At 35.4% G+C, this 14,965-nt stretch overlaps 1 protein-coding gene across 1 annotated transcript in view; it reads right to left on the reverse strand.

Annotated features, from left to right (window-relative positions):
• Positions 1-1,530: 1,530 nt before the first annotated feature.
• LOC128995287 (phosphatidylserine lipase ABHD16A) overlaps positions 1,531-14,965 on the reverse strand; it is a 35,596-nt gene continuing 22,161 nt past the window's right edge. The window contains exons 11-12 of the mRNA XM_054420254.1: positions 4,565-4,713; positions 1,531-2,596 (exon numbers count right to left, since the gene is read on the reverse strand). Coding sequence (XP_054276229.1) covers positions 2,504-2,596; positions 4,565-4,713 — 242 coding nt within the window. The 3' untranslated portion in view covers positions 1,531-2,503. The remainder of the gene's footprint in view (positions 2,597-4,564; positions 4,714-14,965) is intronic.

The raw sequence follows: 14,965 nt of genomic DNA on the forward strand, positions 1-14,965 counted from the left end.
CCAGCGAGTGTCATGCCTTAGCACTAAAGGAGCCATGAGAGGCATTCCAACTAATCCACTAATCCAATCAAACTAGATCCACCAGTTTGTAGTGCTAAGCCTCCCACCTCTCGACATGAAGGTGAGGCAAGGATGGCAGCCTACAGAATGGATTGCAGTCACAACTAGAAGAATAATGCCTCCAGTGAGCATAAAAGGATTGTGGACACTGTGCAGATGGACACCTTAGAAATGTTACCAGACAGGATAGTGAAGATCACAGATCTAGAAAAGCCATACATCAACATTGTTGACAGGGCTGCCTGGGATAAAGGTGAACCTGAATACACTAAAAGGGGGATCACTTGGTATACGGATGGCTCAAAAAAGCCAAAAGACACTGGAGCGGGAATATAATGTAGTCAGACCCAAGGCGCAGTTATGCGTAAGTCTGGGGAAACTGGCTACTGTATTACAGGCTGAAGTTGTTGCCCCTTGACTGAATATGCAAGAGTGTGTTTGGAGTGTGGTCAGGCCACACCATATACATGAACTCGGACAGCAAAGCAGCGGTAATGGCAATTGACAGTTTTGAATTTACCTCTAAGGCAATGAGAACAACAAGGTTATCCTTAGTTGGGTTCCAGGGAACAAAGGTATTGCTGGCAATGAGGGAGCTGATAAGTGGGCAAATAAAGGAGCTGAAAGCCCGTATGGGTCCAGAGCCAACGTGTAGTATTGCTTACAACACATGGACATAGAACATCGAAGGAGCTGGGAAAGAACAGAAGGCAACAGTCAAAGAGAATGCTGCAGACACCTAGCGGTGTGATAGCTGCAGATGCCCTTGAGCTGAATAGGAAGACCCTGTGGAAAGTGGTTTGCTTCATTAGTGGCCACTGGGTATTCCGTGGACATCTACACAAGATGGGGATTCAAGTTAAAAGCCTCTTATATAGAAAATGTGGTAAGGAGGAGGAGACAGCCTTCCACGTTATATGTATGTGCCCAGCCCTACAAGGTCTGTGTATGAGATCCCTTGGCCTATCGACTGGAAATCAAAGAGAAGAACAGGTTATCATAGTCAAAAGAATGTCACGGTTCACTGAGAACCTGGGATTTGACGGAGAATGAAGACCTGTGAATGAATGAGGTTGCACAATAAGCTGTTTCAGCTGCGATGCAATTCCATGGTCTACTTAAAAACCTGGACCTCTGTCTAAAAAATAAAACAAGTGTGAAAGCACACATAATAGCCAATGTTTTAAAATCTAACCATCCTTTCTGGTTCCGCATTGAAAGTTTAGGTTTGTCCGGGTTTTTTTTTCAACCCTTCCTTACAGAGGTTTAGGTCAGGTCTGTCAGAGCGAACCTGCGCCAGTGTAGAGGTGTGCCGTTGGAGCTGGAGCTGTTTCAAGGGAGCGCTCTACACAAGGAGTGGAGCTGGAGCAGCTCCGACGGTTCTCATAACAGCTCCTATGTTCATTTGTCTATGCTATTGAAGCAAATATTCCTATTGGATAGGTATGATGGAAAATGAAAAGAAATGAGTATTTTTCAATTCATTTTAATTCGGCATTTAAAAAATCCTCAAACCACAAAAATAACAAATGTAAATTATACGTCATGTATCCATGAATGATATTTCCATATAAACTAGGGGAAGGGGTATCAGTATTTAATATAGAAATACACTTTTTTGTTTTACAACTTTGAATTTTGCACAGTTTTTTTGTCTTTACACTACTTATTTAATAATATAAAGCAGAAAAGCCAAATTGCATAAATTGGCCATAAAGTTCAAATTAAACTAAATACTAGTTGTTTGGTATAGCTAATTATAATAAATAATATAAGTTACCTGTTTTAATTCTTAAAACAATACTGTATCTTGACAAATTATAGACGTGTAATAAACACTTGTCATGGAGAAATAAAATGATTTTCAAGGGATGATAAGTTAAAAGCAAAATATTTCTCAGTGGAACCCTTCGTCAAATAACTTATAAACTAAATCAGAAGCAATTGCTCTCTTGGAATGTTAGTTTCATGTCCAAAATTGCACCCCTTTTGTAAATAAAAAAGATTATTTCAAAACTAGGCTAATATTGCTCTTGGCTATAAAAACCCATTTACATCAGCATTTAAGGATAGACAAATAATTATTTGCTGCATGAACAAAATCGTAATATTGCAATCAGCAAGCAATAAATTCTAAATGCAATCTATTCAACAACATTTAAAATAAGTAATTGTTCCTCAAGTCAAGTTATGTAAGATAATATAATAACATTAGAAACCCCTATATCTCTTTAATATATCACACGATTTAGCCACAAGTGAATAGACTTCCAAACTATACACAAACAATGATCAACAACAACAAAATCTACACAAAAACACACCTTAATCCTAATGAGGAAAATTAAAAATCAAATTACACAAATCTGTGAACAGTAGTATCCAGCCTACCGGTACTTGTGTTTATAAAAGATAAATACTCTGTGACTTGGAGTTGCAAGTGTTACGAGGACGGAAGGGCCTGCGGGACTGAGAAGAGAGCGGGAGGCAGCGGTGTGCAGTGTGTCGACGCAAAGTCTGTCAGATATATACTCGCCTAGGAATCAAACACAACAATCGTTATAAAACTTAAGACTTTTCCTCCACGATCAGTAATAGTATATTTCACTTCTTCTAATCCTGAAAGTAAGTACCTGAGCCCAGAAAACAGCTAGCAATATAAAACAAAATCAGAAAAGAACAAGTCAGCTGTGAACAATATTTCTCGTAATAAAAGAATAAATGTAGGCCCTAGTACACTAACTAGAAGAGTACCCGTCCTTCGTACGGGGTTGGCATATAAGCCGTTGGTACACCTTATAACTTTTTAATGCTATTGCATATAATAGAACCAACTTAAATGGTTGAAACAGCTGACTAAATTCTTTAAGGGTAGCAGTGCGCGAATACACCACTCCCATGTTATTCTTATGGGAAAACATGTGATTAGATAGGTACATTTATTTTTAAAACCGTTAGAGATGTTGACTTAAATTTTTTTTTTATTCATTCCTTAGATTGTTTTCTATGATTTTGTGCCATATAAACAAGAAATTAGGTCTAGTTTTTAAAATATAAAATTAAATAAAAATTACTAATTTTTAATTGTGTTTTTTTATAATAAACAATTTATTTTTAAAGTAAAATTAATGGTAACATTCTAAAAATGCATGAAACTATTCACCATGGTAACAGGAAGTATTGTGTAAAATTTGGATCTGACTTAGGGGAGGTACGATTGAGGCATTAGTTCAAAATTCCTCCGTGAATAGCGCTGTAGTAGAGAGCATTTTGGCAATGAAGGTTTACTAATTGCAAAAATAGTTCTGTTCATAAAATAAAATTATAAATGCCTCAAATTCAATTTTAAATTTTTTTTATTATAAAATCACTATCATAACCTAACCGAACTAACCAAACTTGCTGATAATGAAATAATATAAAAAAAGATTATTAATAGAAAAAAATAATTCTGTTCATCAAACAAAACTAGAAATTGCTCAATTAAAATTTTATAATGACTTAATAATAAAATTAAACTGTCATAACCGAACCAAACCAACCAAACTTGCTGATAATGAAAAAAGCTTAGTCAAAAAGTTAATTCCACAAGCGGGATTCGAACCCGAGACTCACAGACTGTCAACCCGGCACGTTACCCACTAGACCATTGAGGCCGATAGCTGAAAACCGTATTGTTACGCTAATGGTGTTCCCTCTGCTAATGAGAAGCCCATAGCTGTCATCGTAACCTCATCTATACCTCCCCTGAGTAAATACCGTAAAATTTGGGCTTGATGAGTTAAGTAGTTTTCTTTAGAATGGTACCCAAACTTATAAAAACTAACTTTCGGATATTCACATTTGAACCCTTGAAGGGCAGGCTCAGTAGAATCCAGAAGGGCCCTCTTTCAAAAATCGGGGAAAATTATTTTTATTTACAATATTAGACTATGGGTACTCAAATTGTTCAGTTTTTTATCCTAAATGTAAATATGCAGTTTGATTGAAGATAAGACTATTACAAGCTTAGTAAACCAGGAAAACCCGGAAAAATGGGTAGTTTCCTTAATTTATCTTAATGGAAGATTAAAGATTCCTTCTTATGTAAGAAAATATCCAAAGTAGGCCTATAAGTGTTATATATTTTCTTAAACAGCACAAAATAAACAATATTTTGTCATCATTTAATAAAAGTAAATTTTTTGAGCATTTTCACGCACTGCTCCCCTTAATTATCCCTTTTAAATATGAATACTCATAAGGTTAACATGGGGAACAACAGAGGTACTGGGGCGGAGCCCGAAAGGATTTTTGAGATAAGAATAGTAATCGGGAATGTGAGCTATCATCTTGCCAAATTTCAGCCCCATCCGTCCAGTAGTTAATGCATCTCAGAAGGTGCTAATAGTTAAGTTCCTTTCAGTGGGGGAAGCACCACACTGATTAGACTTATCAGTGGGACATTTGATTAGAATAATTTCACAATCACAACTCGTGATAGCTAATACATAATGCAACTCACTAAGTAAAGCAGATGCTGAGTCTTCTGAGATGGATCTAAGGAAGTGCCAAACTGAGACGGGAAACTTGTCGGACCCTCCCTGTCTAGGTAGGCTGCTAGGATGGAACGACAAGATGCCTCATTGACATCGTACTTGACTAGCAACGACCCTGTGGACAAAGTCAGAGGTTGATTAATTACTGAAATAGTTAACATATTTCCTTCTGCCAGTTCATCAAACATATACATAAATGGAAAAAGAAACATTCCTGTGAAACTTACTATCTGCCTCTACAGTAAACCCTCTTTTTACTGCATTCCGTTAAACCGAAGCCAGGACTGATTGAAACCATAGTAAAAATTTAAATCAGTTAAAAATTAAATTAGCAAGGCTATAGGATCTGCCCTGGCAAGGGTTGTTGACAATTACTTGGAAGATAAAGTTTAGAAAGCAATTGTGTATTATTTTAGGAAATTAATTTTGTGTTTCAAGTTATAGATTTTATGATGATACGGTATCAAAACTATTGTTAGGAACCACCATTTCAGACCTCTTTGAACCAAAATAGTCTTTTAATTCCAACCAATGATTAACCCAAATAAAATTTTATTCTAAACAGCTTTGCCCTCTTAGGCCCGATTTCACCAAATTCACGCTAACGATGGTTTAGTTTATCTTCAGTTAAAACTAACTAACTGATGATTTAAGTCATAGTTAAGGAAATCTGATTTTGCCAACGCATCAAAACTAACGCTGGTTTTATAAACAAGAGTTTAGAGTAAAATCCAGGTGGCGGTGGCAGTGAATTGTCATGTTACCGGGCTGTTATGGGAACAAGTAAACATAACCTTTAAAATAAATCAGTGTTTAAAGTAGTGAAAACAAACCTGGAGTCAGCAAGATTATAAGAATACAATTGATTCTGAGCAGCAAGAACAAAATAACAACTGAAATAACAATAATAAATAGCAAAACAATTAAGATGAGTAAATAAAGACAAAAAACTTTGATAAAACACATTCAATTGAGAACAAATTGATTGAGTTTTGCTGTCGAGTCACGACTCAAAATCTAACTTTTTACAGGGAAGTTCAAGATTTCTGTTTGTTAACTAACCAGTTTGGTACATTAGAAGTAGTGAAAGAACTGGAGACAAAAGAATTACAAGAACATATCTAAAGATAACATCAAAATAATGGTTTACTATAAATACTAGCAGAATAATGAAAATTTAGGTTTAGTTATTGTCCTTAATTACGTCTGATCGACGCAAAACAATTGTTTGAGCGTAGGGTTAGGGTTACCCAAAACCGGGGAAAGGAAAAGGGAGCCTAATTTTTCAAGCAATGAAAAAAATAATTTGATGACGTTGGTAGAAAAACACTCTTTTCAGTCGGGATATAAGAGTGGCTATTAATCGCCTATCAGTTCAACCGAACGCTGATCACATACCTAGACTATACTAAAAACCTTGTGGGATAACCTAACGAAAAAGACCAAACGTGTTGATAGTTCATATCTAGTAATAAAATAAATTTTGTCTTGATTATTAAAATCATTAACCCTTTCTCTTATCCACCTAGTTTGGTGAACAACATAGGCTACTCTTCACTATCACTTTCAAAAGCTAATTCATATCGTATGTTCTTCTAGCATTTGGCCTTTCCATAGAAACTTAAAACCAGCTGATATTTACCTGACGAAAGATTAAAGAAGTTAACCGGTCAAAATTGGGCAGTTAATTATCTAATGACGAGTTAGTCTAAACTAGCTCTAACGGCGAGTGGTGAAATCCGATTTCGTCAGCTAAGAGTTAACTGCAGTTAGAACATGGTTTAACGGCGGTTTAAGTGTTAGGGTTAGTTTAATCGGGTGGTAGGGGTTTTACTGTACTTAAAAAAACACGTCATAGGACACTGATGTCTGTTAATTCAAATAGCTCTATTTGTTGCAAAGGTAAAATGGTTTGAAGAGTTGCTTTTTACTTTCTCCCCCTATACTTACTATAAGGAGAAAGTATTGTTTTTGTCAAAATTTTAGAGTTTTAGTTTTGAGTAGATATATCCATTTTGGGTCCCCCTGAACCCAAAAAAGTGGTTTTCGAAGTAATGTCTGTGTGTGTGTCTGAATGTGTGGATGTGTAAAGAGCTACAGACCACACCACACCTGTAGTACGATTTTGATGAAATTTGGTATGTAGGTACTAATCCATTGTGTCTTCAGGTGTTTTTTCCATTTTTTTAAATTTTGATTTTTTTGGGGGATTTGCCAAAACACCCATAAAATAACGGAAAAATAAAATTTTCTTGAAAATAGCCAGAATGATTTTGATAAAAATTTAGGATGTTAAGACCTTTAGATTCTGAACAAAATGGTACAAATCCCATTTCCGTAAAAATTACGGTTCAAAAGTTATTTTATCTGACGTTATTTTTCCATAAAGGATCCCTTAAAATTACAAATAAATTGGATTTTGGAAAAAACTGGTTTTTATTAAAATTAATGTGTTATGGTCCTTATAATTCTAAACAAAATAATGCAACCCTTATTACTGTAACAATTACGGTTGAAAAGTTATTGTATTTTTGTGATTTTTCCCTACAAAATTATCATATTTACTCCCACCGCTTACCCATAATAAAGTTTGTTGACAAGCTTATGGGAGAAAGTATATGTCAGATTTGCTGATACCGTTTATTTTTAAACTGTTGATAGCTTATTTAAAAAAATGTGACTTAGTAACAATGAAGATTTCTAAACACTTGGCCTTCTAAAAGGCCGCCTCTAAAAGCTACGAGTGCTATAAAAAAGAATATCAGTTTCTGTATTTTCCCTTATAAAAAAGATTAGATAAATTAAGTCTAAAACCACTAATACTACAACCAACACCAAAGAGACTAGAAAGTAAACATTCAAGTTCACCCTGTGGTGGTCAAGTCAACATCCTTTGGAAGTGTAGTTGAGGAAGTCATTATATCTAGACTTACACAACAAATGATGAAAAACAAATTAGTATCTCCAGCAATAAACCTAATCTCTAGTGGCATTTACCGACTGCTTAACCACAATATCTTAGGTGATATGATTCGGCTAACTGGAGCAGACAGCATTTGGGGTAGATGAGTGTTTACAATCCTTGCATTCAAATCTAAAGGTCGCTGGTTCGATCCAAAATGTATTCAATTCTGGACCCATATGCTGTTGGGCTATCAATTAATCATGGTACCTAATGGTCAACATTAGGTAGTAACATGACATTGGACTGTTTCCTTACAAAATACTTTATTGATTGCCTATGGTGCCTTATGTAGAATAAAACAACATAAACACATTACTGCTGGCTCTCTTGTGTGACAGGGATGTATTATTTTTTTAGTTTAACTAACGACTAAGAATTTTACGAATTATGTCAACATATTGGAGTTCCATATAAATTAGGCCTATATTGAATTGTGTCTAGTAACGCAAAAAAGAAAACCCCTTGTTTAGAGGACGAACTTTATCATGGTGGGCCAATCAAAATTGTAATGATTAATAGTTAAAATTAAATATACTTACATGTATATAACAAAAAGAAAAAAAACACATATAATACAAGGTGTCAGTCTATTATGTTTATACCACTTCAAAACAAGTTTAGGGGATATCAAATGTCATTCAGGCAGCGTACAGTGTAATAATTATTGTTTTGCTATATCATGAAAAAAATGGATAGTTTAAAATATTTTCTTTTATAAGTCTCAAGAGTCTAAAACAGATTTTCTTTATGATTTTTTTAATTATGTCTTAAAAACAATAAGTTAACCTAATTTTTTAATTAAATAATTCAAACATAATATGTTATTTACACATACCAAGTTTTTTTTACATTAAAAAGTGCTTGGTTTTGATGGATTGGGTATGGATTATTTTACTATTTTCGGTTAAAAATAACTAACTTCCCACACAAAATTATTCCAATCAACATTCTATAGACTGAAAATAGGAAACTGTTCACTTCCGTTCAAGCTTCATACAGTTATACCAATTTGACCAACTGTAACGGTCGGAGGAACAATGGTAAACAAACATTTTATTGAATTCACAACCGGTAACAACAATTGATGATTGTAGGTCCAGAGAGAGAGGGGGGGGGGGGAGAAATGGTATGATCAGCTGTTAATGACAATGGGTAACCCAGATACAGGATGACTGACAGTTTTGCTGGGAGAAAGCATCAGTTCAGCTGTGGATGTGGACCAGAACTTATCTCCTGTGCCTCTCTGTGTACTCCACCATGTCCTTCCCAACCCCTGGTGCGTATTTATTTTTACCCGCCTTTATTTGTATATTTAACAGCACTTAAATCAAATCCAACTAAACTTTATTCTGGTATTTTACATCATGTACAATTGGCATTAATTTCTTCTGCACCAATAATGCAATACATAAGTAGTAAAGTAAATAATAATAATTAAATAAAAATATTAAAATGAATGTAGGTACTATTCACTATGTTAGACATTAAAGAAAATGTCTCTATATTTATAAAAATCATTCAAAGAATAATATGTATTATTAAGCATAAAAAGGTTTTTAAAATTGTCTTATATTTATTTATATTACTTTCTGTTGTTTTTTCTGGTCTGGTAGTCTTTTTTTATGTTGCACCCATACAAAGTTTATTGATTTACTCATTGAATAGGCTAATTAACTTTTTTTTATTCAACCTTTCAGATATTTTTAAAACAATACTTTGCTTTCTTCAATTGATTAATCTCAATTTGTTTTTGAATTTTATATTAGAAATTTTATTTTATTTTATGAGGGACTCATTCAATTTCCCACTGAATAATTTTTGTAGGCAAATTTGTCCAGTGCCGCTCTTTTATTTTTGTATATTTTATTCATATTCTATTAAATGTTAAATTTGTGTATTTTGACAACGACATCATGTTCAAATAATTTGAAACTAGTGTACCTGTTGCTCGAATTCGAGCAATTGCGAAGCATTACAGGCGACTCACGAAGATTATGGAAATACTCACGATCTACGCAACAGTTAGATATAATCAAAATCTTTTGTAAATATCATATCTTTTCTCAAAAAGCTGATCTTGTTTTTTAGTGTTTCTACAAATTTTTCCCTCTCATAGCCGCATTAGGTTGTCTATAATAACGATTATAAATGAAAAAAAAACATTATTTCTTTTCTTCTACTTGGTTGTGTTCTATGACTTTTTCTATGTTTCCATTGTTTGCAAAATCGGTTATTTCAATGATTGCTCAAGAAATGTAGCATATTGTTAATTCAGTTTTATTTTTAGCCTATATCAAATTGTCCAGGATTTCTCGCTTTTTTCCATTGTAATAATTTCACCAACCCAAGTCTCGTCTACAGATGCAATACGCCAAAAAATATCAACTACGTACAATCTCCAAGAAGTGGTAAAAAAAGGCAGAAACCAAGCCATACAATAGATATAAGTTAACTCCATAAGAAATAATATTAAGAGTTACTGTGATATTAGGAGTTTCCACTGATTTGGTAATAGAACATTATATTGCAAAACATGACACGATGCAGAATAAAATCGATTTTAAAATCAGTAAAAACCTATTGCAAATACTGTACTTCATTTTGAAAAATTCAATAAATCACAATTTAAATATTAACAGCTGTTTCATTAAAAAGTAGTGTAGAATTATGCATATGGTAAACACATTTAAAGAGGCAACTTTAAAGGCTTCTGGGGCAGAGCCCCAAGGGAATTTACCTTATTCCTCTTTTGATGGCTCATAGACCAAGACATTTCTTTAGAGACCCCTACCAAGTTTCTACGCCCAGCCGTTCTCTCAAATTAGCTGGGACAAAAACCCAGTTTTTCCTCCATAAGAATAACATGGGATGGGAATTCAAAGGCCACTGGGGCAGAGCCCCAAGGGAATTTACCATGTTTCTCTTTTGATGGCTCATCTACAGTCCAAGACCTTTCTTTAGACACCTCTACCGAGTTTCTACGCCCAGCTGTTCTCTCAATTTAGCTATGATAAAGAAAAACAGTTTCAAATTAATATATAGATTAGACAACAAGGCTTGAAAAATCAGTTTCAAAACTACTCGCCTGAGACTATACTTGGGTTGACGACGCAAGGTACGTAAACCTATTTTATATTATGTTAATCATCTTCAGGCAACTGAAAATGTCATTGAATTTCTTTTTGATAAGTTCATATTTGAGCAGCAAAAATATTCCCCAATTTTTTCATGACACTAATAATCTTCAGTAAACTTATTTATGCCAGTGAGTGTCTTTTAAAATAGATCTTCAGGTAACTTAAAAATATCAGTGAGTTTCATTGTGATACTATTCATCAAGCAGCTTAAATACCAGCGAGTTTCTTTTTTATATTATTCATGTCACAAACGTTTGTCCATGACCAGCTACAGACGACCGCATGATGCAGCCACTGTCGGCTGCGGCTAGTGGTAACTACACCATCTCCTTCATGCCTCTACTCACTGTACTGGTCAACATGTTCCCTAAACTGCTGACCAGAGTCAGGGTACAGCCTCTCACAGCAACCTCACACGCTCGCAGTAAGTTGTCGTACTGAGATAGTTGGTGTGTATAGACGTAGTAAGAGAACTTAGGCCTATTGAGGCCATGGCTCCCAAAGTGTGGGACTATTTTAAAATCGACGTAGCCAACAATAAATTTGCCAAGTGCAATATTTGTTCTTAAATATCAGTAGGTGGAAGTACTACCAACAGAAGCACATTTAACTTGATGAAATATTTAATTTAATCACCCATAAGGTGTTTCTCACTACACCAACACAATCTGGATGTAAACCCAAATAAAATTCCGAGTTGGATGAATTTGTAATTTTAAAATAAACTCAAGTGTTTGGAATAAATTTTAATGATTGTAAATTTTTTTGTATTTTTCCCCCGAGAACTGTTTTCAGCCAAGAACCGAACCGTAAAAAATGGAACTGACACATCGCTAATAACTAGGTACTGTTTCTGCAAGCATTCATAATAGAGAACTGCCAAACTTGTGTACAGACAAACCTGTGTTGGATAGCAACTAACTAACCTGGTACTCTCTGGGTGAGGGATACCACTCACTGACTGTATCATTTATATTGTGCAAACTTTACTTTTTTTTATGGCGACCATACCAAAGTACGTATTTTAAGCCAAGTATGAATGGAGATGAGTGTAGGATGAGTGGCGCGATCTTGTAGTCTTTTTACTGACTAAGGCCGACATATTTCTTAGACATGTTAATTAATAGCCCATACAGCCAATGGCAACTAAGCAAGGCCCCACTAAAAAAACAGGCCATGCTGCAGCACGGGCAGCGCAACACAACGTCACAGTGGTGGATAGGTGTACTAAACTCTCACCATTAAAATCTAACAAACAGCCAGCTTGCTTATTTACCTACAATCTAAAACATATGGGAATGGCAATGGCAATGAATTTATCAATGAAATCTATCCACTAGTGTGACGTCATGGATCCTGCAGCATGGCCTGTTTTTCTAGAGGGGCCTTGAACTAAGGGACCTACAGTTTATGGTGGAATCCAAACCACATTTTTGCCTTGTATGTAATTAACGACTTGGTTAATTATGGAACAGATCGATTTAACCTTCTAAATTATATTGTGTGTAGAGCTAGAGGCCTTGTGGGAGTGGGAGAGAGACAGCCTGTGTCACATGTTGGAGACCACAGCTACCGAGGACCCTTGTCACCTGTACACATGCAACTACAACAAGGACAGCTACTGCCCGTTACCTCCGCAGGTTGTATTTGTAAAATATGTGACTAAATTAAATCTCCAATTATTACAAATAGAAATTGTAGAAGCTATATTTAACTTTCATCTAATCATATAAGAGGTCTGTGGGTAACCGATATTTACTGGTCAAGTAAACAATTGGATGAGGAGTCTGTTTGGGCCAAAATATTTTTGGGACAAGATTGGATCAATTCAAGCCGAGCCGAGGTTATACTCTGCGATCACGGAAACGTCTGCAAAGATGCAAGATCAAAAAGTTGAAGATTTCACTGTGATAGCAAATGATGTTCACAGTTTTGCAGAAAGTAGTTGTTTGTCTTTTTTTTTAGAATTGACAAGTACTACACCTTAGTTGATAATCCCAGGACTAATTTGTATACAAGTTAAGATCACAGACATTGTTGACATCGCACTGGTGAAAAGTATAGCAAAATACTGTATAATAACTCATCTAGTAGTAAATGTTAATGAAAACCTAGACAACATTTAATCTGACTTTTAGGGAATGTTTAATAGTACATATCTTTCGTAAACTTGAAAAATTATTTGACAGGAAAGCGACCCTGCCAATAATTACAAGGACACTGAGCTGGTGACTTTGACCGTGATTGACGAATGTACCACCCTGGAGGTGCGGAGATGTACCATCCCGAACCACAGGTATAAATGTTCAAAGTACCACAGCACTTGTCTATACATCTAATTATTTAATTTAATGTTTATATATTATATGCTATTATTAAACTATTTATATATCATCTAAAATTATGGTATATCTAATAAACAAAGGAGTCCCGCTTATCCGAGGTAATTGGGACCAAAGGCACCTCGGATACGTAAAAACTCGGTTAACACGGAGAGTGTTGAGAATAAATAGGTCACTAATAAATTAGTATTTATAAAACATCGTAAAAGGAACACTTAAATTACTTTATTGATGAAATTGCACTTCTTCTCTTTTGTTACATGACACTGTAAATACAACCAAGTTTACAATTACCGTAGTCGGAAAAACAAAACTTATTTTGGTGATAAGAAATTTAAAATAGTTTTCTGGCGGAGTTTAGCTCCTCTTTTCTCGGCTGTGATGTTCCGCCATCGCTGCAGGCAGAGTATTTCTGACATCGTGGCCTCGGGCTGCTGTTCCATGTAAGCCAGTGCCTTCTCAGTGCTTTCAGTCTGTCCGTGTGTGATATGCGTTTGGCTTCGGCTGATTCGTCGTCACTAGCAACATTTTCATCTCCCCCACACTCATCACGATTTACAACGTTTACAATATCGTTCTCGGTCAATTCATTACGTTTGTTTACCCAGTCCAGCAAATCTTCTTGAGTTAATGGCTCACTCGTAGGCAATGTAAATGCTCACTAACATCAGTTTTGTCATTTTTTGGTGCATCATTAGAGTGATATTTTTCTGTTAATTTTTGGATCCCAAAAGCTTCCTCCACGATTCTCTGACTGTGCTATTGTCCAACTGTTCAATCAAGTAGGTCAACAGTATTTTTCGATAGTTCCTCTTGAACGTTTCAAGAACACCTTGATCAAGCGGCTGATTTAGCGAAGTAACATTAGGTGGCAAGAATATTACCTCAATGTCTCCACTTACCAGATTGTCAGAGTCAGGGTGTGAGCGGGCATTGTCTAGAAGCAATACGGCCTTGCGTGGGAGATTCTTTTTCTTTAAAAATGCTTCTACAATAGTTACAAAATGGTTGAAAAACCACTGCTTAAAAAATTGACCATCCATCCAAGCATTTTTTTTTTTTTTTTTTTTTTTTGCTCTTTTACAGCCCTGGTAAGCATTATTTAATGTTCAGGTTTTTGAACGCTCGAGGGTTCTTAGCTTTACCGATAACCACCGATTTCAATTTCAAACTTCCGGATGCATTTTAACATCCCTATCGTAAGAACAGTAACCCTATTTTAATTTTTTTTATATCTAGGTGCTCTCTGATCATCCCTAGCTGCTAACGTTTTAGATGGTAACATTCCAAATTTAGGCCTGTTTCGTAGCAATTAAATATCTGTTCTGAAGCAAGACCATGTTTCATATCAGGGTTTCCAATTTTTTTTTACTCTCTAACGTCATTAGAATTTGCCGACAACTTTTCTCCACTAAATCTAACTGTCTTATCCCGAACCTCTTCTTCCAACGGTCTAGCCACCCTGTGCTAGCAGTAGAAGGTTCATCGCCATCTTTGAACGGTTTTTGAAACGCAATTGCTTTGGCTTTGATGATTGGTCCACTTAATGGACTACCCAGTGACCTCATTTGGGAGACCCATATAAACAAAGCCTCAGGTGTCTTTTACTCACATTTTTTCATAGTTTTCATAGTTACTTGAAATGTTGTCAAAACTGCTGCTCTGAGAAGCCCAACCTTCAATTTCAGATCTTTTACGCCGCCAGTTTCCCACGGTCACTTCACCAACACCTAGTTCCTTAGCCACTTTCTTAATAGACTCTCCATTGTCAAGACGTTTAATTGCATTAAATTTAGTTTCAATCGAAACAACAGTACCCGTTTACCCCCCATGATGGGCTTAGAAATAGCACAACACACCTCACAATGTACCAGTACCTTTAGCGGCACTCACTACAGTATTGACAACTAAGCAAAACCAACT

The sequence above is a fragment of the Macrosteles quadrilineatus genome, unplaced genomic scaffold (assembly GCF_028750875.1).
Source record: "Macrosteles quadrilineatus isolate MER2022 unplaced genomic scaffold, UCM_ALF_1.0 Scaffold_5__1_contigs__length_97177068, whole genome shotgun sequence".
In the NCBI taxonomy this organism is placed as follows: Eukaryota; Metazoa; Arthropoda; class Insecta; order Hemiptera; family Cicadellidae; genus Macrosteles; species Macrosteles quadrilineatus.